The sequence below is a fragment of the Colius striatus genome, chromosome 15 (assembly GCF_028858725.1).
Source record: "Colius striatus isolate bColStr4 chromosome 15, bColStr4.1.hap1, whole genome shotgun sequence".
NCBI classification, from domain to species: Eukaryota; Metazoa; Chordata; class Aves; order Coliiformes; family Coliidae; genus Colius; species Colius striatus.
In genome coordinates this window covers 17,550,646-17,576,766 of record NC_084773.1, presented here as the reverse complement: position 1 = coordinate 17,576,766, position 26,121 = coordinate 17,550,646, and the positions used below count along the sequence as shown (strand labels likewise).

Sequence of the window (26,121 nt, the reverse complement as noted above, 5' to 3'; positions counted from 1 at the left end):
CTAATCATTGCAATTTGGAGATATAAGTAGGCACTTACCATGCAATTCACAATTAGCTAAAGATGGTAGAAGAATCTCAGTCATGTTGGCACAGGAGATTTAAGAAAAAAAAAGAGAAAGAAAACATTTTTTTTTCTTGCAAGAATGACATGTGATGGGAGAGTAGGGGAAGCTAATTGTCATAACAAAGGGAATATGTTATTATTTATTGGCCACACTTAAGCATGGGGATCTTGGATTATAGTATCTGGTGACAAATGCTGCTTGAAATTTTGTAAATATTGCTTAAAAGGTAAGATAACTGAGTAATTCCAAATGTGCTCTGCAACCAGCTCTTTCAAAATTCACTTCTGGGAAGCAGCATGATGTTTTCTTATTGTCCTATAGAGAAAGTAAGATGCAATATCTGGGCATCCTAAAATCCTCTTCTCTAGACTTTACCCTACTTCTGCTAATGTTTGAGCAACACTGTGGGTAATTATGGCAAGAGAATTTTTAAAGCCAGCTAATACCCTTACATTTTTAGTGCCCTCAAGGGTAGCACAGACTGCTCCCTGCCTTCTGTGCTGCTGACTGTCCAGCCCACCCAGCACAAGGGCTATCCCCATCAGAGACCCCGCAGCCTGGTTGCAGTGGATGTAGTGACAGTTGAGCTCTGCAGACCTACCTTCCTGGGTGATGATGGATTTCACCCTCCTGAGCTTGGGAGGGTCACAGCCCTCAGCTCTCCATAGGATTAGACCATTTCTTTGCTAAAGTCACAGCTGTAAACAAACAATTAAGGTCTAGTTTCTACATCCTTTGGTATTTTAACTGCCATTTAGCCAAAATATTGACAGATTTATCTGATTTGTCGCTATTAATTTCCTGCTTCCCCTTTTATTCTCCTTCTCCTTTTGCAGATTCACTGGGTTATGCAGTAATAACCTTTCCAAACCAATTTTTCTTTTTGCAAAGCTTTTGGCTTCTTTTCTCATCACTTCACTAGTGCTGGGATGCTGATTATTACCCCCCTTCTTTCTCTACCCTACCCAGCTCTAGAAGTGCATGCAAACAAAAAAGGAGGGAAAAAAAAACCCAGAAAACCCTCAGCAATAAGTTGGCTGATTCTGGCAGGAAGACAAATCTAGCACCACACAGCAGGCAGGCAGACAGTGCACTGCTCATCCTTTCGGTTTTGTCAGTGCATGGGAATGCTGGACATCAACACACAGCGAGGGATCCGGCCGCAAGCGCTCCTCCTTGGCATCTGAACCCTGCTGCTCTCACCCCCGCTTGGAATATACAGGTAAAAATAGAGAAATGCTTTAGCTAACTGGATTCAGTGAAAATATAAAGCAGTCAGAAGAAGCCCGGACAGCCCTAATCTTATTCAGGCAATGGAAGTAAACCACAGTGTACGGGCTGATAGCTACTGTGTACATAATACCCTCAGGTACTGTAACTTGCATGTGATTCTTTGCATTACAGTAAATAAATTGTCACAAGTGGCAGTAAAGATTCTTTTTTATATACACTTTGTTCAAGTTGCCTTTATAAATATTGATCATTATTTACATAATTACACCTCTCTCCTCAGCAGGCTTTACAGCAACTTTGAACCACAGTAAACCGGCAGACTGCATGCCTTCTTTTTAGCCAGACCAGATCTATTCTATGTGTTATATGTACATCTATTACCAGCATGCTATGAGCATATCACTCATTCATTTCATAATGTAATTTATAGATACATTACAAAAGAATCCATCTACAAACAGCAACTATGTAATATTGATAAAGCATTTGGAACAGAACATAAATTCACCGACTTGTATTATGTAGCATTAATAATCTGCAAAAAAAAAGTGTCTGTGTAAGCACAATTTATTATAACAGAAACCTAAACAGGGAAACATAATTCTTTGTCAGAAAGTTTCTTTTAAAGAACTTGGTGTCCCAAAATTCTCCTCTCCCCCACAGATGTCAGAAGCCGGGACAGACAAGGTAAAAATCAAACCAGCAGAAAGTTTTGAAAATGACAATCAAAATATTTCTTGGCTGAAGAAAGGTAAGTTACATTCCTGAGCTATTACCTACTGATTTGTGTTCAGAGATATTTCTCATTTATTGCAATTGTTTTTAAACTAAAAAAACCCATAAGAATATCTTATAGGCTGAAGTATGGCCAGAAATTTCTACCACATGTATTCCATAGCTTGACTTCTACAAAACGTACACTCTGCTTACGGTGCAGAAAGGCCTAAATTACCACATTTTAAAGTAACCTAAAGATCATTTTTCTAATATCTTTGCATTCCTGAGAAAGTTTTATTTTACCTGAACCATAAACCACTAAGAGGTATGGATCACCCTAATTCTAATGGAAAGTTTTTACTAATGGAAGCTACTGAATTCATATTTGTTTGGTTTTCCCAAACATGAGTAAAGATCAACCCTGAAATTGATATGTTAGAAAATAGGGGCATCAATTAGCAGAAACAACTGGCTCTTCTTTGTAAAGAAGTTACAAAAAAACAAGTATAGGGAACCTTTCCAGTTTTAAAGGCTGAAAAATGATAGATGTTAAGTAACTCATTTGCTTCACATTGTGGTGTTTTAAATACTACCTTCTATTTGTTAAACTAATTCAGAAGGGAGACGTATCTTTGCAAGGGTTTTCTTGTTGCATATCCCTGCACGCAAAGAAGAAAGGTTCTTAGGATGTATTTCTTGCTGAAAAAATTGATTTGCCAATACATAGCTTTTTTTAAACAAGAGCAGTTATATTCTAATACCAACAAAAATATTTTAGGAAGGCTCAACAAGTGACCTCATTTTGAAAGCATTAACTAAGGGAGTGTTGAGGAAAAGGCTCATTTATAGCTATTATTATGTCATCTGTAAAATGTGCATCACTATTTTAAGCTCATGTAGTTAACAGTACAGTAGATCTTTTAGTTGCAAGAGGGTTTGCAATAAAGTAGGCCTAAATTAACATCTCTGCCTTGCAGTCTTCATTGTTTATGCAGCACTTTGGCTTGAGCAGAGATGACTGGCCAACATGCAGACTTTGTTTGGCTGCACACCCCAAATCATCTGCCTGCAAGGTGTCAGCTAACCAGTAAAAACTCTGCAAGCAAATTTGCAGTTGGAGCATCACAGAGGCATACAGCTGAGAGAGACCTAGGTTTTGATCCTACAAGATAGCATTGCACTTCAGTTTGTAAACAGCAAACTCGGAACTGGATTGAGTATTTATTCCATCAGAAGAGAGTAGACTACAAGAGACTTGCAGTCTCTTCTTCTGCAGGGGCATAAAAGTACAGAAGACTTCAACCAGTCCATGTTTCTGAACAGGATAAGACTGGTGGTATGGACACTAACAGCACCATGTGGTTATTTAACCTCTGGTCCAGACTTACTCTAGTAGTCAGGTAGCCTCTTCCTGAGTTCATTTCACTTGGTGATGCTAATACATAATGTTTTATGTCTCCACTTCCTAAGGAGAGCCACCATCCAGTGCTTCTAGATGATTAGTAATGTTTTGATTGATTTTTACCTGGAGAAGTTATAATCTCTTTTAGAAAGAGCCAAATGTTGTCTACTGGCACCTCTTCTCTCTAAAGTGCCACAAAGCAGAATTGAGCCTTAAAGGTCTTGTGCAGCAGCTGAGTCAATGAACAGCTGAAATATGGCTCAAAAGGAAAGAACATTTCCTTTAAGAGTAGAAATTATCTTATGTTAAAGTTTGCTTTTAAAAAAAACTTTGTTAATTTCTTTGTTTTAAGCACTTCTGTGGGTTTTTAAAATATGGTGAACCAAATTGTCTGGAGCAGAAGCTTAACTTCTATGTTTAAATGTTTTAAAAATACCTCATGTATAGATTTCAGGCATTCCAATAAACAATGAATTGTGGAGAACAGACTTGTCAGGCACAGAAAGAAGACTATGTTCTTTTAGCATCCAGTTTTAAAGAAAAGTTATTTTTATTCATGGTTTTATATTGATTATTTGTTCCTTCTAAAAGAAACAATCATGAACCACATAGTATCAGAAATAAACAAAAAATATAGACTAGGCTGTGGCTTCAGTATCTTTCCTAGACTTCATTTTTTCCCTAATGCTTTGCAAAGTGATAGCACATGAGCAGGTAGTGCAGTGGGTCAACATGAAAATAAGGGAGTTATTACTTTTTTGTTGGCTTTCAGCATTAGAAGCTGTTTAGTCAGGGCAAGGGAAGGGGGGATTTTAATCTGTCTGCCAGTGATTTGTCTTCTACTTTTTTGGAAGAAGATATTTGGAGGTCTTGAAGTCTCTAAAAGCAGAAACCAAAGCCTCATTCTAAGGAGAAACTTCTTCCACAAAGCAGAACAGAAACCAAATCAGGCTTGTAAAAATTATTATAGGAAAACACGAGACTGTGCACATGGGATGCTGATCTTATAGTCTCACCAGGAAGAGCACAAATGGTCCTACTCGTGCCTCTGTTCTCAGGAAGTCATTTACACCTACTGCTGGACTCCTGCAGCCCTGCTACAACTGCACCAGACTGACAGGAGTTAAAGATGACACAGGGAACAAAATAATGCAGCACAAGCCAGCATAGTTTTGGAGAGAATCTTCTACACAATCATGGCTCTAGACTGTATTTTTTAAATGGACAACAGTGCAGTTGCCCTTTCTTTTTACTACTTACCCTACAAGTCTTTCTTTGCTGACAGGCATGAGGTCCTCCACAGCACCTAGCCTATGCAGAACTATAATGAAATAATATAAACAGGGAAGCAGATTGGTAAATGGATGCTCTAGGTTTGCTAGGCTTTCTTAAAGCCTTAAAACATCTCTGTATCTCCTAAGACACCGAGTACTTAAGTCTGGATGTGGACAACATGAGAGTGCAAATAAAGATGGTGAAATGATCACACTCCTATCCCAAGATGTCTCAGGGTCAAGAACATACACCATCAATCTTTTCTTAGAGTATGACATGTTCCTCAGGACTATTATTTATAAAGATTACACAACAGATTAAAAAAACCTGTTTGGAGGTTATGCATCAGACCATCACATACAAATCATCCAGACTTGATATGAATGAGCACTGAGAAAAAACAACTCTGTTTGTCTGACCTCAGCACTGATGAGAACCATCTCAAGGAAAGACTAGCACATAGGAGTAAAACCAGACAGTTACTCCCTATTTTGTGTAGGAGTGGAGAAAGTTCTCTACTTCTTCCTATGGGGAAGAGCTCATTCTTGGAGATGGGAGACAGTTTTTAATGGAGATGAAGAGTTCCCCATGACAACACCTGCAAAATGTCAGGGCAGAGCAAAACATGGGTTCATTTTCAAAGCATGTGCTAAGTTATCTGCCTTTCTACCCTGAAATACTAAAGCAGAAATCCTCAGCACACCTATTATCCCCATTACACATGCTTTGCCCTGACATGCACAAAATTCCAAATTACAAAATAGGCATACATATTTATATTTATAGAACAACCAATGTAACTTGAAAGTAACATTAAAGCAAGGTCCTCTGCATGGGTCTGGGTCCCCACGTTTCATGCAAAAGCAGACCATCACACCCCAAGCAAGAAACGTCTCTGTGAGCCCATAACCAAACACAGTTATTAGAAGATCCTGTGAAACCTGGAAGCCACACAAGATGTGCCTTTAGAAACATGGTATCCAAGGATGAGTGACACTCAGGGGCTGACCCAGAGATTGCACATCGCAGCTATGACAACAGAGCTGCCTCTCTTACATGGACTGGGGGATCTTTCTACCATGGTGGTGATTTAGTGCCAAATTAGCAGCCATGGAGGGGGAGGAAGGTCAAAACCAAGCTAAATTCACACTGGCCTCAGCATGTGGCTTTTGGAGTTCCTTAATCTCTTGATATCACTTGATGATTGCAGCCATATGGATATGTGGGAGCAGGCAGGAGCTTATCTGACTGACAAAGCTGTAAAAAAGGTGACACTGATTTTGTACAGGGAGCAGCAGTGGTCTGTTCAGTATTTCTGCAACTATTGTAAATGGAGGGGATAAAAAAAAGCGTGTGAGGGCCTAACATTGCCCTTCTACAACATCACCCAAAACTGGCCAGGAACATAGATCCAAGTTACAGAGAAATGAAATTTCATTTCAGGATATTTTCAAACAAAGCCCTCCTGTTTTATGCTGCCCAGCTGTGTACACAAATGCCCTCCATATATAACTTCCAGTGAAAAGTTAATGAAATGGCTTCCTTGCTCTCCTGGCAAAAATATAACTGAAATTCTAATCTCAAGACTTTCTTCAAAGTAGCCCCTTTTTGCACTAAAATTCCCATAAATCAAACCCCTTTTTCTTGTTGTTTAAAATAAGCCTGTTTTCATTGTCTTGCAAATAGTAAAAAGTCTAGCCCCAATTTCTTTAGTCGGCTGCTCTAGCCAGATTTTTGCTGTAGGGTGAAATTCAGCCCTGTACTGAGAGGTCAGTACAAGGTCAGCACTTAAACCATAAAATAGGGCTTAAGTGGTAAACACAGCCTCTGTTCAGGATTATATTTCACCCTTCCAAGGACTACAGTTCACGTGAAAAGGGAGATTTACTCATATCATAGACCTGGCTGTAGTGACATTATTCACGTTATTCGATTAATATTGTGTTCCAGAGGTAATCCCATTGGGTAAGATTGTGCCACATCCCAGGAATCCCATACAGGAGCAGATTATTCCTAACTGTGCTGCACCAAAACACCCCACAGCCTCATCCTGGGGTTATATTCCTGCCAGTAATAGCAAAACCTTCCTATATTGAATCACTCCAATGTCTTTCCCCAGCACGTCCCCTCACTGGTTACCCAAGGGCATAAACAGTCTTTTACAAGAAGTAATAAGCAGGAAGGACATAATGCCATGAGATTGGTTTTCAGGAGAGTTGTCCTGGAGAAACTCAAGGAATTTCCTAGGTTTTTCCCAACTTTCCAGCTTATTACCTGGTTTACAGGAGCTGGAGTAAAAGCACAAGGATAACACTTTTGTTGAGATTATTCTCAGCAGAGCATTCTGATCTGACTTATCTATCCCTGCATTTAGGGATCTAAATCACATTTTTAGAATGTCATTCTGAAATCTCAGAATTCAGTGAATGCAAATTTACAGACAAACTTGGACACTTGTTTCCTGAATTTTACTGACTTGGGTCCAGAAGCTTTTTTCACTCTTCTTCCAGCCTGAATTAAAGTCATTGGATTTAAAAGCTTTCTAGAAGGCTGATAGCAAAGAAATACCTCTCAGTTTCATGCAACAGAAAATGCCAAATGCTTATAAGATGAATGCTGTAATCCAAGCAGATCGTTTCCAGATAAGAACACCACACACACACAAAAAAAGCACATTTAAAAACTGATGACAAGGATCCCAGGGGACTCAAATTCCTGGAAGATGCCTTGTCAGCTTCAGAACTCTGACCAATTGAATTAATCAAGACAACCCTTCCTTTAAGTTGTAAAACAGTAGATTTAAAGACTCTCTTCCTACAGAGAGGGAGTATATGAAATCTGCAATGGTCCCAGCTTACCACTCCTAATTATAGCTTTATAAACTGACTGGTCCTTGATCTTTGAACTAGAGGGTCCTTGGAGATGTAAACTTTGAATACTGTCACAAAAGTGGAATGAATGTACAGTAAAGACAGTGGTATTCCTCTGGGTGACAGGGTCAGGTTTAAAGTCATACTTCCATGCTGAATGGAGTGGTTTGCTTCTTTTCAAGGTGGAAGTAGAGTCTAACTTTAGCTTCTTTAGTCAACTTGACTCCACATTTCTGAAAGCTCAAAAAAGTAATTATTGGTATTCCTTCTAATCTGTAGGAACTCAAGTGTTCTCAGGGTTATTAGCTGTTTCTTCTGGAGGAAGACAGTAAGACCTTTGAATCTAATTGGGTATGAGATGTTTAAAAGCTATGAAAAACAGACACTTCAAACCTATTAGTAAGCATTTAGTTCATTTAGAGAACTTAATTCCTTGATAGAAATCCCATCAAAACAACCACTATGCAGGCTTGATTTACTTTTACCCTGAGCTTGAAGGCAGGATAATCATGAGTATAAGCAGTTCAGTGCCAGTTTTCAGAAAGAGTTTTATAGGCCTGCAAGATTATACACTGATATTAGAGCCAGAGTGACAGTCACAGAGAGATGTAAAAAAATCCTTACTATTGGAAGGGTTCAATGAAGTACCTAGATGAAAGTTAATTAGATTATGAAATAAATAGGCCTCCCTTGGTTTCATTGAAGATTTGCAGTCATTCTCTAAAATACAACTGCTTCTAAGCACTCACAACTAAATGAATGCAGTGGTGGGCTAAACCCTGGGCATGCTGGTTGTCTATTGCTTATGAAAGGTATTACAGGAAAAGTCAAGAAGACCACCAAAAGTGGAATTATTTTAAACATTCATTGTTAGCTGAGGTTCAAAGGAATTATTTTTCCATCTGTTTTTTAAAAGAAGTATTTAGAAATAAATCCAAATGGAAAGGTATTTAAACATTATAACTGACTGCTCTAAGTGTCTGACAACAAAATACTGGACATAAAGCTCTTATCACAACAGCTTAGTGATGAGTAGTTCTGTGACTTCAGATCTGGGCTGAGAGCATATGATTGTATGAGAGGACTCAAATTCACACCTTCCAGAAGGAAACTGTCATCCCGAGCTCTCATACACTCTGTGTACTATCATGGTTTGGAGATTCACAAATATCTATGCCTGGATGGACTACTTAAAGTTCATTGCTCAAAAGAGAGAGGAATGGATACTACAGCCCACCAGGTGGGACACCTACATGAAGGACAGGAGGCTGGCTCTAGTCTTTGCCAGAGAGAGAACCCAGCTATCCAGTAAAAAGTACAAAGCCTTGAAGAGGTGGTCTCAACACACTGCTGAGAGCAGGTAGAGAGAAGTTTGAGCCTGGGTCATGCCCAGGCCTTGCTGGTGAAAACACTTGCATCAGTGGGAAGAGACTAGAACATCTCCTTCTGCTCTGCCTCAGGAGCAGTGGCTGGCAGAGGTGTCCAATGCAGGTGAAGCAGCCATAAGTACATTGAGGTGCTCCTTCTCCCTATTGCTTTAGTAGTTTTTCTACTTTAATGCCTCTTGTTTCCTCACCTCTCTCATCAACTTATCGCTCCCAGTTACCCAGTCCTCTGCATGTGCTGTACAGAAGGTGAGATCTGTGACTGGTATCTGCTGGGCAGAAGTACATCTGCAAAAATTAGGTGCTGAAGCCCTTTGTATCAGCTGAATTTTTTAATAGCTCTTACTACAAGTGAGATTCATCTCTTTAAAGAGAATTGCACAAGGACTCTTTACCACCTAAGCAATATTTAAGCACTACAGATCTTTGCTATCCCCCTAAACTAAATTAATTTTTATTTCATAGGAGTCACATAGTCTCTTAGGGTCTCTTGATTATAGAGTCTCATTTTAATTTCAGTCTTTAATCTGAACACATTAGAAAAACACAGACACAATTAACTTAATCATAAATTCCGATGGATTGTTTATTATCTGTCTACTTAATGTGCTTATGATTGCAGCAGTTAAACATCATAATGTTTTCTTCTCTCACACATAAATGAATATACACAGTACAGAAATATGTGCAGGAAGAAAAACTTCTCTGCCTGAATATGTGAGTAGGCTCCAGAGAGAGAAGTGGTTGCACTGCACACTGTTGTGCTCTACAGAAAAACACAAACATCGCCATGATAGCGTTGAGACATCTGAGAACTGATTACTGGCAAATTACATTCTTCCTGATGAAATATGCCTACAAGGAGTTCCAAAAGAAAATGCTCTTGCAGCAAAGATGCAGATAGGAACACACTTTGGCTATACCACTGCACCTATAATTTAAAAGCAGAGGTGCAGGTTTGGGGTAAATCAAATCACTTGAGTTCTTCAGAGTAAAATGCACATCAAACCAATATCTTCCTGCTGATGCAAACTCAGATTTCCAGGGAAGAGTTTTCTGCTGTGTGATTTTCATAAAGATACTTATCTTTAAAAGGAGTGAAACTCTTAACATCATATTTTCTGTTTTGTTACACACCCATGGCAACTAACACATATGCCAAAGTAGTATCACATATCCACAAATATTGAATGCCAAAATTCAGTTTGGAATATGATTCTTCCTGTTCCCACAGCATATTGAAAGCAAATCATTTCAAGCATGAATCCAGTTAAATTAGTTATTAATTTCTCTGTCATTAGACTGATTTTTAATGGCCACATAATACACCACAAGGAAGTTGCATTTGGCTTAGGAATTTTTAAGTTTAGCTAAAACTTGAAACTCACTACATTTGTCCCCCAAACAAGAATCATTAATTTTTGTTGCCTCACTCTCCATTCTCAGATGAAGCAGCCTGCAGCACGTGTGCTTATAATGTATCACTAAAGCTAGATTCAGACTGGTATTTCCTATTCCTAACCTTCCTAGTGTTTCTGACTTGGGTGTTGACAGTCAGAAAAAGTCTTCATGGTTTACTGATCTCTTTTAGCCCGCACTTCATGCTGACTCAATCATGACATTTACTCTTGCTAAATAAACCTCAGAAATAAGTTGAGAGGAGGCTTAGGAAAGCAGACTGCATCCTCAGGTAACTACAACCTTGTAGGACTGCTTCATATAACTCACTTGTCAGATACTGTTCTTTCAGCTTCCCATCTTGTGAGCTGCACTTGCTCTGTACACTCACTGAATAACAAAGTAGTCAATACTAAATCACAACTTCTTGTTGGTTAGCAGAAACCTAATATGCTGGGCAATCCACATTCTTAAATGTAGAACAACTCTGAATTGGACTCCAACAAACTGAACTTTGAGTCTCTTCGCTTTCATTTTGCTGCTTCTCAACAATTTCTCTCATATATAAATACTAAAACACCAAATAAAATTCTTCTATGAACTTGACTTTTTTTCCTGATTAAAAGTAGTGTTTTACTGGAATTTTAAGTTTTGGAAATCAATGCTTGTATTCCAGGAGTGAGCAAAACAATAAATGATGAGAGGCAGGAGAAAAAAGTTGAAAGAATCATAGGAACATACAGTTCCTATGAATCATAGGAAAAAACCAGTTATGGCACTGGGTAGTTGTTCTGGTTAGACACAGTTGTGACCAAATGTATTGTCTTTGGATATTTTAGATGTTTGCTAGCTTAAAAAAATATTATTGCTAATATAAAACAAGACATATAAAAATGTAGCATTAAGTATTTGAAATATGTCCCTTTCAGCTTCAAGCTAATCAGTGATTTTTCTAGTTTACTCAGGATTGAAATAAATAGCCTACAAGTAGATAAATAACCTTCAGGTAGATAAATAACCTTCAGGTAGATAAATAACCTTCAGGTAGATAAATAACCTTCAGGTAGATAAATAACCTTCAGGTAGATAGTCACTTGATGCACACTCCTGGTCCCTAACTTTATGATAAGGCCTGTTTCATCAGAGATGTTAATCACCAAGGAAAGAAATTCCAAACAGCAGGGGAAGCTTCCCCAGCTCTTGCTTGGAGGGAATCACCAATAGTTGTAGAAGGATAGTACAGTCTCCATGCCTGAACATTTTTTCATGAAAAATAAATAAAATATAAAACTAAGCAGTGGTTTTTACAGTATGACACAGCAGTATTACTTGCATTAGGCCAATTTACTACTTATGATAGCAGTAATAGCACTAAAAGCCAATAAAAGCGGTCTGTTCGTTCAGAGATTGGCTTTTATGGCTTATTCTAAATATTATCAAGTGAATCAAAAGCTGTCATTATAGTGTCTAAAAAGCCTTCGTACCTTGTAAGCAAACAGTGTGACTTTGACAAATAATCATTAATATGCCTATGTGAAACCAAGGCTAAAAGAGAAAGAAAAAGGAAAACCCAACATTTCACTTTACATAAATCATTAAGATCATTTCAGTTAAATTTCACACAAAATAACACAGTTTTATGCATAAAATGCCATAGTTTTCCAAAGTTTGTTTTTGTTTTATTAATCTGTGACTGTACTTCATCATAAAATAAAACTTGTCAGATAACTGAGCAGTGAGTTATTGAACTATAATGATACATCCTCATCAGTTTGGGAAAACAAGAGATGCACATGACCAGATAGTGCCTTTTGAACCAACATCTAATCTATTATTTCCTTGGCTCCCAGAAGCTCCAACAAGAACAGCATTGCTCCCAGCATCTTCTTGCTTTACAAGAGAATTGTGTTCCTATAGAACTAGAAAGGTGTAATTTATTTGTGATCTCATACCTGTCCAGTTACTCTCACAAGAAACTCAGGGTAGAAGAGACAAGGCAGCTCAGATGCACTTCATCCACCTCCTGCACCCTTAGATGTGAACAGGAATGTCCAGAGAGAACTGCACTCTCTACTGTATGTAGGGCAGACTTTGGATACACAGGATTTCCTCTTCCCAGTATTCCTTTCTGCTGCCCAGCAACACCAGGGAAAGCCTTCTTCAAAGCTGTACAGCCCAAGTCATTACCATTTGGCATTTCTAGTCTTTAAGCCTCTTGAACAGCACTGTCCAGCATGCAGTCACTAGCCATGGTTCAGGATGAAGGTGCATACAACAGCTCTGACTAGATAATCAAGGCTTTTCTCAGAGAACTTGGTTGAAACATGAACTGGACTAACAGTAAAATCTCAGCTGCATGCACAGTGTGACTCTTGCTCCTATAGGAAGTACAAGGTCAGCAAGAGTCTTTGAGAGCTCCAATTATTCTCAGCACCCTGGTCATAGATCTGCAGGCCACAGAGCTTCCTCAGCCCATAGAGTCGCCTTAGCCATGCCAGCAGACATCCAGGCTCTGGACTCAAGGCCAAAGGTATGCAACTGTGGCAAGAATTTGGGACAAACTAAGCACTTTGGGCCAGTCATGGCCACCTGTCAAGTCTGGTGCATTGAATACAAGCCTTAGGCAGTTGGCTCAAGCATTCATATTGCCACAGCGAGTGCTGTGTCTCTGGCAGCTTTCTTGCCTATTGCTATTTACAGTTTTGGGGGCCCCACTGGAATGGCAAGCTAGCAATGCTTGCAGTTGACAGTGTTATGTGATACGTCCTGCAGCTGCACAGAGTGCATGGGCTAGCAGAAATATGTGGTGCTGCACTGCCAGGGGAATTATCCCCCCAACACGGCCCTTATAAGGGCCACGTGTGTTTTGCAGGCAATTTATGTGAGCAGAAAACCAACAGACCTCCCATTCTAAGCTTCTAATTTCTTTTCCTATTATTTTCCATAGATTAAAGAACTTTCCAGAATTACTACGTCAAGAGTGAAATAGAAAGACCACAGGTAGAAACTGATATACAAGGTTTTGCCTAAGGTACCCTAAAGAACAGGAGGAAACCTTTTAGGATCCTCTAAAGGTGTATGGAATTCTATATATCTATACCAAATAAAGCTGCTTCTCTTAAAAACCCATTCCCACTGAATTATGGGTTTATTTCAACACAAGGAGTGAAAGAGTAGGTAAGAACTGTTTATCTCTTTACAAGGAAAACCCTTTGATCCATTTGAATCTCTTCTTTCAGGCAGAGTGTCTAGCAACTACTCCCTTCCAGCCCCAGCACACAAACTGAACATATTTGTGCCCAGTCAACAGTCAAGACCTAGAGAACATAAGTTGCTCACAGAATTTCCTAACACCAGTGTTCCTCTTCCATTTCCACCAACAGCATTTTGCAGTACTGATTCCAGTCTCAAGCACTCCTGTACAGTGGTAAGAAAAGATTTTTGCACAAAGGTTTGAGCAGTTTGTCCTCTTTGCTTTTCAGGTCAAGGTTCTGCAATGCATGTGTTCATCCCATACAGTTTTCTTCTATTATTTTTTCCCAAGGGTTCAATCCCCTTGTACTTTAGCCCCACCTTCATCTCTGTCACACACAAGTTCTTCATTGTTGCTGAAGAAAATCAGAGCACAGGACTCTACAGGTTGCTGTGCAACCTGAAAAAAAAACAACCTCAATCCATACAATGCTTACAAAAAGCAAAGATTGGATAGGATTCTTTTGACCAAGATTTCAAGAGTCAAGTCACTAGAATTACTCATATGCTTGAAGTTAGGCTTTTGCTTAGGCATGTTGCTGAATCTGCTTCTGACAGAAGAGGAAGATGAATGCTGTGGCCCAGATTAGAGGCCACATATTGCTTATAGTGTTGTCCTGTTTCTAATTGCTAGTGTAGCCAAGAAACTATATCCTTCCCCCCCCTTGAGACCAGCTGGAGAAATACATTTTTCCCCTTCAAACTTTGCACAACAGCTTAAAGCTTGTCTTTAATATAATACATATTTTCCTTTCCCCCCTCCAATGAGATGCATTGATATTCTTACCTACACGTACTGGGGTTTTTTTAAATGGGAAATGTTTCAAGCACTGTGTGGTAATGGACTGTGGGATATGGGATTATATATTAATCTCAAGAGCACTATGTAGACAGTACCAGTAAGTTACAAGCAGACTGGCAGAATAGGGTTTGAGTTCTTGCAGGAGGTCTCCTCCAAACTTGCCTGTTATGCTGCATTGAACTCCTCTTTAAAACCTGATGCTGAGCCACAGTGGCTTTGGTCAACTGTGCTACAAACAAGCTGCACAGAGCACTCTGTTCTGAATTACTGTCAAAACTAGGATGACCTAGTGCCCAAGGAGATGTGTTTTGAGCAGCTGACCACTATGGTTTGTTGCATAATACAAAAAAAAGCTGCTATATCCAGAGATAACAGCAAAAAAATCTGTTACTCACAGCGTGCTTCCATTGACAGGAAAAAGCTCTCTCCATCCATGGAGATTGTATTTACACACAGCAATGTCTGAAGCTGTTTGTGACTTCACACAAGCATCCTAGAGTTAAATACATCCTCACATTGTCTCCTGCCACAATAGGTCAACCTAGATTTTTCAGTGTGGTGGCTTTTACAGAAGGGAAAAGCATTTTTTGCACAACTGAAAGACTGTCATTTTAAGATGAAAAAGCCTGCTTTTCCCCCCTGAGGCAAAGTTGGAGAAAGTTTCATGGATTTGCCCTTTGTAATATTCTGGTTTGTCTGCTGCAAGAGGAGGAAATAAAAACTAATGGAAAGAGACATTTATTCTTGTATCAAAACAAAATATCTCCAAGAACATATTCTCAGACTGAACTCATAAGTATTTAAGAGACACAATTGCTAGGTCAAATGATTCACAGTGTCCAGCTCTGTTGGGGCATTTTGGTTTTTTCTAATCAGATAAGAAAACACTCTGATCAATTTTCATTTTTCATTTGAGTTTCTCAAATCCTCTTCAGCCATTAACCACTAAAACAGCCTATTTGCTCCATGAAAGTGATTCATGGGAGTAAAGGTGAAGCAATTACTTAGAAGTGTGAAATATGTTCTTTCCTAGATTTGGAAATCAGGACAGGAACATAACTCTACAGCAAAGCAACTGGAAGCTCAGCTTAGAAAAAAATCTTTACAACAGTTCAGGTTCCAACTTTCCAGACTTGTTTCATCTTCCCCTATGCCACCACTTCTCTTGAGGAATCAAGCCATCTTACAAAGACAGTGACATAATAAACCTTCATACTCAATGCTAAATTAGATATACCTTATATCTCAGTGATGTTTAATGTAAATATCCAGCTTTCTTGGATAACTGAGACCTATGACTGCAGTGACCAGTACCCAGCACTTAATGAATGCGAGCTTCACACGTTTCTGAGAAACAAACAGAAATAACTGTAGTACCCAAAATTAGCAGCTGTACAGGAGGTAAAGGTTAGAAAGGACTGTCATTGATTTCAATGACAGAAAAGTTGAGCCCTTAGTAAAAATGCTGGCACTAAATTATTAGAATCTGGCTTTGTCTGATTCTCAATCCAATTTTCTAATATTTTTTGTATTACTCTTCCAAAAAAAAATATCCCAAGTGGCAACACCTTTTTTTGGCCTGTGATAACCTAGTTTATGTAATGTCACCCTGTTCAAGATCTTCTATTTATCTTTATGAGCTCAGGACTGTGGCCCTAGAATTGTTTTTAAAGCAGCTAAACCTTCTCTCCAGAACATTCAGCTCTTTTGAAACGATGCTAACAGCCTTGTACATAAGGCCACACCGAGCTTCTCCCATCAGTGTGCCACTGGAATGCAGGTTAATGTAAAATCAGAACTGGGTCCTGTAAGTACCTCCCAGTCCTCAGTTTCCTTTGACTGCCAGGAAAGTGATGGTAGCCATCATCAACCAGGTATAACACTAGACTTAGAGATGGAACTTGGCTTGGAATCTATACAAGTTTACCCTGAAGTTTAGACAGCTTATTCACAACTACTTTCTTCATCTACTTTGTCCATAACACTACGCCCTATTTGTTTGCCCTATAATGAAGGATACCTCGACTATGGCTAGATAAGAAGTCTATTTGCTTTGTCTAAATAGTGCAATGTCTCATTTCCCATGACTACTGGAATTATTGTGTGATCTTTACAGCTCCTAATACATATTAATTTGTAATATACAAAACCATTCAAATAAATAATTGTGCAGAGTGAATAAAAAAGCAATTTAAACTTTTTCCCCCCCTAACTGGAGACACTTTTTACAAATAGTTCTTTTAAGTAGTCTTAATAGTATCTCTTTAATATTGCCATTAAAATTCACCAGAGTTCAAGAGCAGAGCAAATTTACATCTGTTAAAATAATGGAATTGACACTGATATTACATCATTGCTATTTTAAATAATCATTCTTCATAATTTTAACCTACTTGCTTTAAGTTGCAAATAAAGGGCTTGTTCCTACTTTCATCAAAGTCAATGGCAAAACTCCCTTTGGCCCTCAGGAAGCAACACCTAGCTCTGAAAATGTGGGCCTCTGGTGATATGCAGTGTGGTTTGCCTGCATTCACTAATGCAAGGAATAAATCCCTCTGAAGGAAAAATTACCAAGGTTGGTTGTATAAGCTCCAGTGAGACAGGATAATTGTACTGGACTAATCTGTTCCCCCTCCCACCACAATAAAGAAAACCCAAAAAACACAAAACTGTACAGACTACTTGGAATTCCAAAGCAGTCACAGTTGTGCTGCTTGGTTTCACAAGAAAGCAACGTTTTATATAGGTGGGTTGTGCCATTTTAGTGCAATTTTGTGGTTTTGCTTCCTTAAAATTTTGGGGGGAGACTGTATGACGAGAAGCATAATGGCAACCTTCACAAACTCACCTTCTCTTGGGAGAACATTAGAAGTTTCCCTGAAATTACATCAGGGTTCTTCTATGGAGAACTGAAACTGAACCTAAAGGAATTATAAAGACATGATACACAGCTGGAAAGCCACCTAGAAAGTGAATCAATGTACTCCTCTCCCCGATTATAGAAGGTAAAGAAAGAAGGATTTTAAAGAAACACAGGAGATAAGGTTATAACTGTCTAAAACTGGAGGAAAAGATGCTATTCGTTATCCATTTAACGCTCAGAAGAACAAAGTTCTGTACCTGTCTATTCCTTGACTGCCTCTGTGTTCTTCTTCAGAAGAAGAAAACTCTGTGTCCACACTGCAGTTTATCATTTGTAAAATCATCACCCACATAGACCTCAAGCTTTCACAGACAGGAATGTTTCAACAGCGTTTACACTGAGCATCTAGTTTGACAGATTTCTGGCCATGGCAGAAATCACCAGTCACTACAGTTAACTTTATACTAACACACTACTAAAATATGTTGAACATTTACTGGGCAATAACCACCAGCTGAGTCTTAACCATAATTTTGCACTGCACTGTAGGGCCTGTTAGATGTTATCTGGGAGCCAGAGAACTTTATTACCACTGTCATAAAAGCTAAAGCAGAATCAATCCCTTGTTCTATCATCACTGATGCCGCCTATTAGATATAAAGTATCTATCAAACCGTAGTAAATTTAGATCCTAACTGAAATGGCTATTGCCTTATTGTCTTCAGAGCAATTAGGTTTGAAAAATCCACCAGAGCAAAATGTGACCCTTTACTGTGAACAAACGCATAAACAAGCAGCACTACCAAAAGCAGGGAGGAAAGAAATTCCAGACAAATCTAGTTCTGAGGAACCTGCAGTCTTGAGTGTTTTACTGCACTTGGAATGACTTACCCTGTTGCATGTCTTTCTGCTTCTACAGCAAGATACCTGCCCCTACACTTATTTGGGAAATGAATATTATGTGGCTTGGAGAGTAGGGAAATATTTTCCAAGCAAAGACAATGGGGTGATGCTCTGCCTCAGGAGGCATTTCAGGCACTGTCACTTGATGATGTCTAAGAATAAATGAGGGAGAAAACACCTCAGGGATTAGCCCACAGAGATTTCCATGTCATGTAGGCTGGGACTAGCTGAAATGGGAGGTCCTTCCCAGATGCATCATCTATACTTCTTTTTGGTATCATTCCTTGGCTTTAAAATATATTGTCTTCCCCCTATGCCAGTGGCACTAACACAATAAGATTTTTAGTGCAACTCAGCCTTCTGGATAGCCTTGAATCACACAACAAAGCAGTGCTGTGCAGCTAAATAGGCTACAAATACAGCTTTTGTAAGCAATTTATTTTTCTGTAGCTTTCCAACCAAGCCAATGGAAGCAAACAGTATACACCTGACATGAAGGACCAGTTGGTGGCAAAACTCTTCATCGCTGGAGGAAGGAGGAACATTAAATATGTCTGTCTAACCATATCTAATCAAGCATACATTATAGGGCCTGTTTTTATATTACAGACATATCTGTCTAGATTCTTCATTCCCACACTATTCTCTAACATTAAAACCTGCTTATCTGAAGACTTCACGTAGCTGCAGAAATCTTCATGGGAAGAAGTATGTTCTCATGGCATCTATTTTTTGCTTTCCTGTGCCGTGACAACGGAGGCTGGCCTAGTGTTTCTATATATGAACACTTCTCAGGTAGCAGAACAGCTACCACAGATTGCCTGGCACCTGCTCGAGGATGAGGTGAACAGAAAGTAAAGCAAAAGTATTTTTGTTTCATCGAGAACATCTTGGCCAAGTCGTATTCATAGAAGATAAAAGTTGAGTAAAGTGTAAATCTATGAGGAATTAAAGCTTTTAATATTTGAGGAGCATGAAAAGGTGAAATCGAAGTTCTGAGCTCAAACAGGTCCAAGATGGCAAGGGGAAAAAACACAACAGTGCTAGGGAAAAAATACACTTTTCAGGAGAAATGTTCCAAAGTTGGTGGTTACATTTAGGTCTAATCTTTGTTTAATGGAATAACTTCTGAAAAAGGAATATAAAGAATAGGAACCTGAATGTCAACATATTTTAAGTATGATACATCAAGTCTACCACTGCTGGGTTAAGGAAAAACCTAATGCACTTAAAAGCTTTTTTTTTTTGCTTTCTAATATATTTTTTTAAGATCTGACTTTAATTCAGCAGCTATTAAGATAAATTAATTACAATTTGATTTTCAAGGGCCTGGATTTTCTCTTACATATATCATTCTAACTCAGGAGTAAGTCCATTCAAACAAATGAGATGAGGCTGGTGTGAACTAATTTAAATGAGATCAAATCAGACCCCAAGATATTTTTGGATTGAGTGAGTCATCCTTGTTCTGTTTGGGTGATTATATCAGTGAAGAATTAGTCTATCATCATGTAGGACTTAAGCCTGCTTTCTCTTACAGCACTGTACATCAGGAAATATTGTGTGGAGTCCACCACTATTTCACTAGCCTAAAATCAACAAAGTGGAAGAACTGATCCCACAGCCCCAGTCCCCAATACTAGCTGTATACTGGCTGCAAAGAAGCTGCCCCCATTTAAATCAGCAGATCTGGTCTTTCTTCCTCAGTCTGTTTTCCTACTAAAATTTTCATGTAAGTTATTTTAAGACTCCTTTCTCATTTAAAATATTAAGTAACTGTGGCCATAAAGGAGCACATATTCTTTTTCTGGCATCACATTCAAGAAGTTACTTTTCTTCCATCAGATCCCAGTAACACATCTACAAAGATGCTAAGGAGAAATTACATAGATAACATTTGACTACAACTCCCTCTACACAAAATGCAGGTCTGTGAGAAATCTTTAGCAGCCCAACTCTCAGCATTTTGCAACAATTTCTGTGTGAAAGTAAAACAACCATGCCAGACCTGACAGTATTATTCCTTTTTTTAGACACACACCAGGTTTGGTGGTGCTAGAACAACATGTGAACCATCCATCTTATGACTAAGAATAGGCAATACCAGCTATTCAAGAAGCCAGTTCAGGAAACATTGTGGTGGGCTGCTGTAGCTGTAGATTAAGAGAAGGAAAAATGTCTGGAAAGTCTCCAGCAACTATTGGAGTTCCTGAGAAGTTTTCCCCTCATGGTAGCGACTTTAAGGCTAATTAGAGGCAGAAAACCAAAATGGCAGTCTACAAATTCCTCAGACACCAGATGTTTACCAGAAAAATCTGTTCCCCAGCCACATACTGTCCCAGTTCTCAATGGCTTCCATGAGCCTCTCCCCTACCAGACACCAGCCAGTCTGGCTTCCCAGTACATCTGCGCACTTCTCACTTCTGAGAAACAGATAACAGTAAAACCACCTTCAAAGTGGAGAAAACCAAGTGTGGTTGCTTCTTGGATCCAGCTCAGCAACCCCAGAAACCGAGAACCATGATGGTTTACACCAGTTTCTTCATCCTACAGGCAACTACAGAGAATCATGTTTCACGGCTGGTGGTAGTCCACCAAGGATAGAGCTAGAAAACACTGGATTTAAACATTTTCCAGTACAGTTTTACTTTCTAAAATTGCACTTTTCTCTTAAGATATTTATGCACCAAGCATTACAGGTACTATGGTTTCATATTCGTGTTATACTTTGCTAATGCCATGTTGAGTTCCTCTGCATTAAGTGGTCTACTTTATCTTTTCCTCACAAGTTAGAGACATCTGTACCATAACATAACCTACAGGCAGCTCTTTTCATATCTAAATGCTAAGGATTTTAAAAAATATATATATTTATTCAGAAATTAAATGTGATTAGTAATTTTGAAAGTAATTTACAAGTAGCAATCAGCCTCAGTCACGAAGGTCAGAAGAAAAAGGACACATTAACAATCGAATGTCTTCCCTCCCTTTAAAGTTTTAATACTGCATACCTGTTAATAATGGGAAATATCCTTCTTCCAGAGTAGCATTTTCAAAACCTGTAGGATCCTTTTGCTAATTCTAATCTTCTTTTAATAAAATAATTTGTTAAAAAGGATTATAAAAAAAGGCATGAAAATGGAATGCCAATAGACATGTACTGCCCATACAATAAATAGTTAATGTATTTTCTAAATGAATGATTTAAAATAGCTATTAAAGTAAAGAGAATGAGCTTATGTTTCTAGTAATGACTTCTCTGCCTCAGAATGAAATCTGTAAATCCCTGATTGCAATTTCACATCCCAAAAGAACAAGCAGTCCTGGGACCCATGCTTATTGCCTTTATCATTAATACTAGCACATCACATATGTGGTTTTTATATCACTGCTTTGAATATTTAGATTTATACTTGTTATGCCTTATATTTTAAATCTCGTACAGCTATTCTGTCACAAAAATAAAGCTCTCCTTCAAGGCTTTTTTGTATGTACATGCATACATGTATACACAAGACTTTCAGTATAACTACAATTTTATTCATAAGAGTGCATAATGATTCAGGCTGTGATTGTTAATAAAAATGCATTTCTAACCATCAAATTTGAGTCTATTATTCTAAGTTAATTGCATTTGCCCTAAAGAGACTTGCGACTGGCTGTCAGCCTATTTGTGTCAGTTCCATTTTATTCATCAGTCAATCTTGTCTCCTCTTTTTTCACATCCCGTATATTGATCAAATAGATTTGTTAGCATGCCTCTGCAGCTTTAAAAAAAGTTTTTGTTATTTGTCAGGTTTATTTGATTACTGTATTAGTTTGTGTGTTATCTTAATTGTTATTTCCATAGAAAAGAAATACCCCTTGATGGTCCCACAAGATTCCCATTAATATAATCCGTAGAACAAGTTAGTGGCTGGAGTGACTGTGGTAAGAAAAATAAACACATTAAACCTATTTTAAAAGGTGGTATTAATCTACAACTGCATTGTACTTGATCCAAAAGCACGAACAGAAGTAAGTACAGTGTGAAACAATTTTGATAAACATCAGTGCCGTATCATTGCATATTATGCTATGTATAAAATACTTTAAGGAAAAGACATGCAATATAAAATAAACTGAGGTCATATCTGGAAGAATGGGTTTTGTGGTTAGGTGTGAAATGGAACAATATTATATATGGCTTTACAAACCAAAAATTAAACTAGAGAAACTGCTAGCAAAGGCAGGTATAAATGCTGTGTGACATGGGGAACATTTTTAGAGGAATTAAAAAAATCTGGCTTTTAGGAAGGTCTTTGTTGGAGCAAGGGATAAAGATCTAAGCAGGCACTTTCTCCCTCTTTAAAAATATGATGGTGTCCAGTGAAATACATAAATTAAGCTAGATTAACAAACTGAAGCAGTGCCTTGTGCACATTAGTTGGGTTTGGTAATGATTGTGTGAAAACACAGTTTTTATATCAATCTTCTCAAATGGGAAGGTGATGCAGCCAGCTTTTCCACACAAATGTTTCAAATGTGCCTCTGATACCTTTGTAATCAGCAAGATAACCACATAACCCTGGCTCCTCAACACAGAATCTAAAATCACATACATTTTAGGAAACAGAATGTTGTGTTCTACCTGTACTTAAGCACATTGACCAACCCAATTCCTTTCTGAAACATGAAGTTACCAGAGTCCAAATTTCTCGTGAAAAGTAAAGATCTTTCATTCATTTGTCTAGGAACAGTCTTTGTACTATCCAACTTTAGTCACCTTGAAGTTGGCTTTCTGGTCTGAGTAATTACAAGCATTTTGTCTGTAGTGAACTGCAGATGGGTAGAGCAAGAACAGGGATAAAAATCTTCCAAAAAGCAATTTTTTCTTCACTTAAACTCTTCTGTCAAGATGGGCTGAGTTAACAGCAGAGCAAGTTGACTCTTCCACTGATTATCGTAGGAGTTTAGGCCAGAATGAGCCTCTATCATACAGTTTCAAAGGCTATATGATGAACACTACCCTAAGAGAGACCTCTCTCGTTACAGCAGGAACATGTTTAAATGCCCTTACTTATCTGTGGACACCTGAAAATATCCGACTCCTAGGTTATTGTTTTTCTTCTGGAACCTCTTTGACAGTATTTCATCCTAAAGTACCATGCTAAAGCTTCAGGTGCCCTAAAATAAAGCTAAACTCACAATTGTCCTAGAGCAGTTGACAACACTCCTGTGATCCAGGAGCACACAGCACGATGAGAGTTTCAAGCCAAACTGTTATGACCAGCTAGTATGGAATATAAATAGGAACAGATGAGAAGAATACAGCCTCAACATTTAAGACAACAAAGAAAGAGTGAAATGATTGCTACATAAAAGACATTTCAAAGACCTCCCAGAAAAGCAGGCATAAAAATCCCCTATAAAAAGGCTCAGCAAGAAAACTGTCACACCCCCTAATCCTCAGCAGACTTTAACAAGATGTTTGCATGAGCCAGAGATTGTCTCCTTCCCCAGAAGACAAAAGACACAGAAAACAATACTGTCTAGCATAGGATTAGGAGGCAAGAGATAGATAAAAAGGATTCCTTACCCTTACAATTAGAAACCCCAACTCTCCAGCCAAAAGAATAATCAGAAACAGACTGCAAGCCTGTATCATAATAATTGCTGCATCTTTCTTTACTCTTTGAAAACTGATCTATTTTCTGAAGATTTTTTAAATTTATTGCCACTGCTAGAAAGGTTTCGATGGCCACTTAGCTACAAGACAACTGTTATTACCAAAGCATAGTTCAGCACACATGGCAATAGCCTTATTTCCCATTCTTTGTCTTTCCACCACCCCCAACCAAGTAAAAATTAGATGACTTATGTTCATATCAGCCTCCAGGTAAATTGTACAACGAAAAGCAAAGTTATATGTAACACATTAACAATGGATCAGCTATCTATGCCCTAAACTAGACACATATTCTTCATGCCAAACCTGGCATAAGCATGTGCTCTGATTAAAACTGAAGAAACTTAGTTGTTATAATGAGCATCTTTAGCTTTATTTGGTATTACTAATGCTTTTAAACAGAAGGCAGGGTACTGTCAAGATTAGAAAACAGACTTGAAGGGGGAGGAAATCTGCAGGCTAGAAAAAAAACTACAATCTCCAAAGTTTGACCCTCCTGCTGTAGCTAACTAGTGATCCTGAGCCATAATAGCTGTAGAAGTTTGCCACACAAAAATTCTTTCTGAAGCTGAACAAGGCAACCACAAGACACTGACAACTGCATCTCCAGAGTGTGTATTAACTTACAGACATGACTTCATCACTTAAGCAATCATATATGAAATAGAACTATACATGTCCCTGCTTTATAGCCGATTAAGGCTTAAATGGTTGGTGCAAGCAGTCATTGAGGGACAGCAACACCACCTTCAATAGGCAGTTGATGTTGCTAGCTTCTCCCAGTCTTTCCAGTTCCACCAGGAAAGGAAAAGTTAATTTATTTTTTCTTCAGGTATAGCAGACTTGCAAATTCTCACTCCATGCTCTTGTGATCCTACTGTCTATTGGACATGAAGCTTTCTGCCTTAAGCTAGTGTTCAGTAGTCTTGATCTGTGCAAGTTAGACACTACTATATGACTGCCTCACTCTGTGGCAGATTAAATAATCCCTCTAAATAAACTATTAGAAGCTACTTTCAAAGAGGTTGGTAGAGATGCAACCTTAACCATTGCCATTTGTTATGGAAAGACAAACAAATCAGACTTTGCAGAAGAATCATAGTTTGAAATAAACATATGGGAAATGGGACACATTTCTATTTTCTTTAGCAAAGCTGAAAGAAGGCATAAAACTTGGCTTAGACACGCTTGTAGAAGAAAATAGAAAAGTTATCTACAGAAATGTAAGTAAACTTTCTGGACCTCACTCCGGATCAGAGCTAGTAGTTCACCATGTACCTCACCAAAGCATGTAGCTAGCAGCATACCAGACAGCAACACAGGATGTGAATCAATGCAGGGTAGGAGGGGAGAGCAGCATGATCTGCATAGCAGCAAGTGCAAGTTAGTCTCCTCAGCCTCCCAATGCCCCAGAGAATTGAGGCATGGTGTCAGAGACTCACAAACCTGCACCTACCATCACACTTGTCTCCATGCCATGAGGGGCCCCTCTGCTGTCCTACTGAAAGGCCCGATATCCTTTAATCAAGAGCCTGGAAACAGGACCATAGCGCCCTCACTATTACCTAAAAATTACTTCCAGATCGATGTTTCCTCATTTCATAAGGAAGTAGGTTTCTGGCCACCCCTATTACAAACACAACTTGAGATTTACAAAGATAGGCTAGTATTTTTCACAAGTGCATTCAGATCTAGATTTACCAAAATAACACTGAACATCATTTCTTTGAGTGATATCTGCATGGCACAAAACCCCACATTCAGTGGGATCACAATGCCACCCAAGTATTCAATTACTTAGACAAGACTCATGTCTTTCCATCCAAACAGGAGAAACACATAGTACTACAAACACCATAGGGCTCTCTGCTTTGCCATCATTAAGGATTTAGAGTTACTCAGACGTCTTTTGTGGTGAAAGATGATATATGTAATACACCTAAAAGCTGAGGATGCATTACCACGCCAAAACATAAAATTAAAGATGGAAGAGCTAAACTTGAACCTCCACCGTGCCCTAAATCCAAGTTTCTGAAAACTAGACTGTGGGGATGTTTAATAACTTGTTCTGCTAGCTTAAAAAGCTGAAAGCTTAGCATCTTTATGTGTACCACTGGTAGAAACAGGGATGTGATGAGGCCTGTATTCAGGTTCATTACCAGTGTTTTCCTCGGTTGCGATTAATTTAATGAAGATTTTTGCCTAATTAAGATTTGCATGATTTGGCAGAGGAAACAGATACAACACCTGATATGGTATGCCCTGAAACCAAGCATTTCCATCAGCT

The 26,121-nt window shown here is 38.6% G+C and overlaps 1 protein-coding gene across 2 annotated transcripts in view; it reads left to right on the top strand.

Annotated features, from left to right (window-relative positions):
- Window positions 1-1,962: 1,962 nt before the first annotated feature.
- MDFIC2 (MyoD family inhibitor domain containing 2) overlaps window positions 1,963-26,121 on the top strand; it is a 42,465-nt gene continuing 18,306 nt past the window's right edge. For both annotated transcript variants that reach the window (XM_062008083.1, XM_062008082.1), the window contains exon 1: window positions 1,963-2,050. In XM_062008083.1, coding sequence (XP_061864067.1) covers window positions 1,963-2,050 — 88 coding nt within the window. The remainder of the gene's footprint in view (window positions 2,051-26,121) is intronic.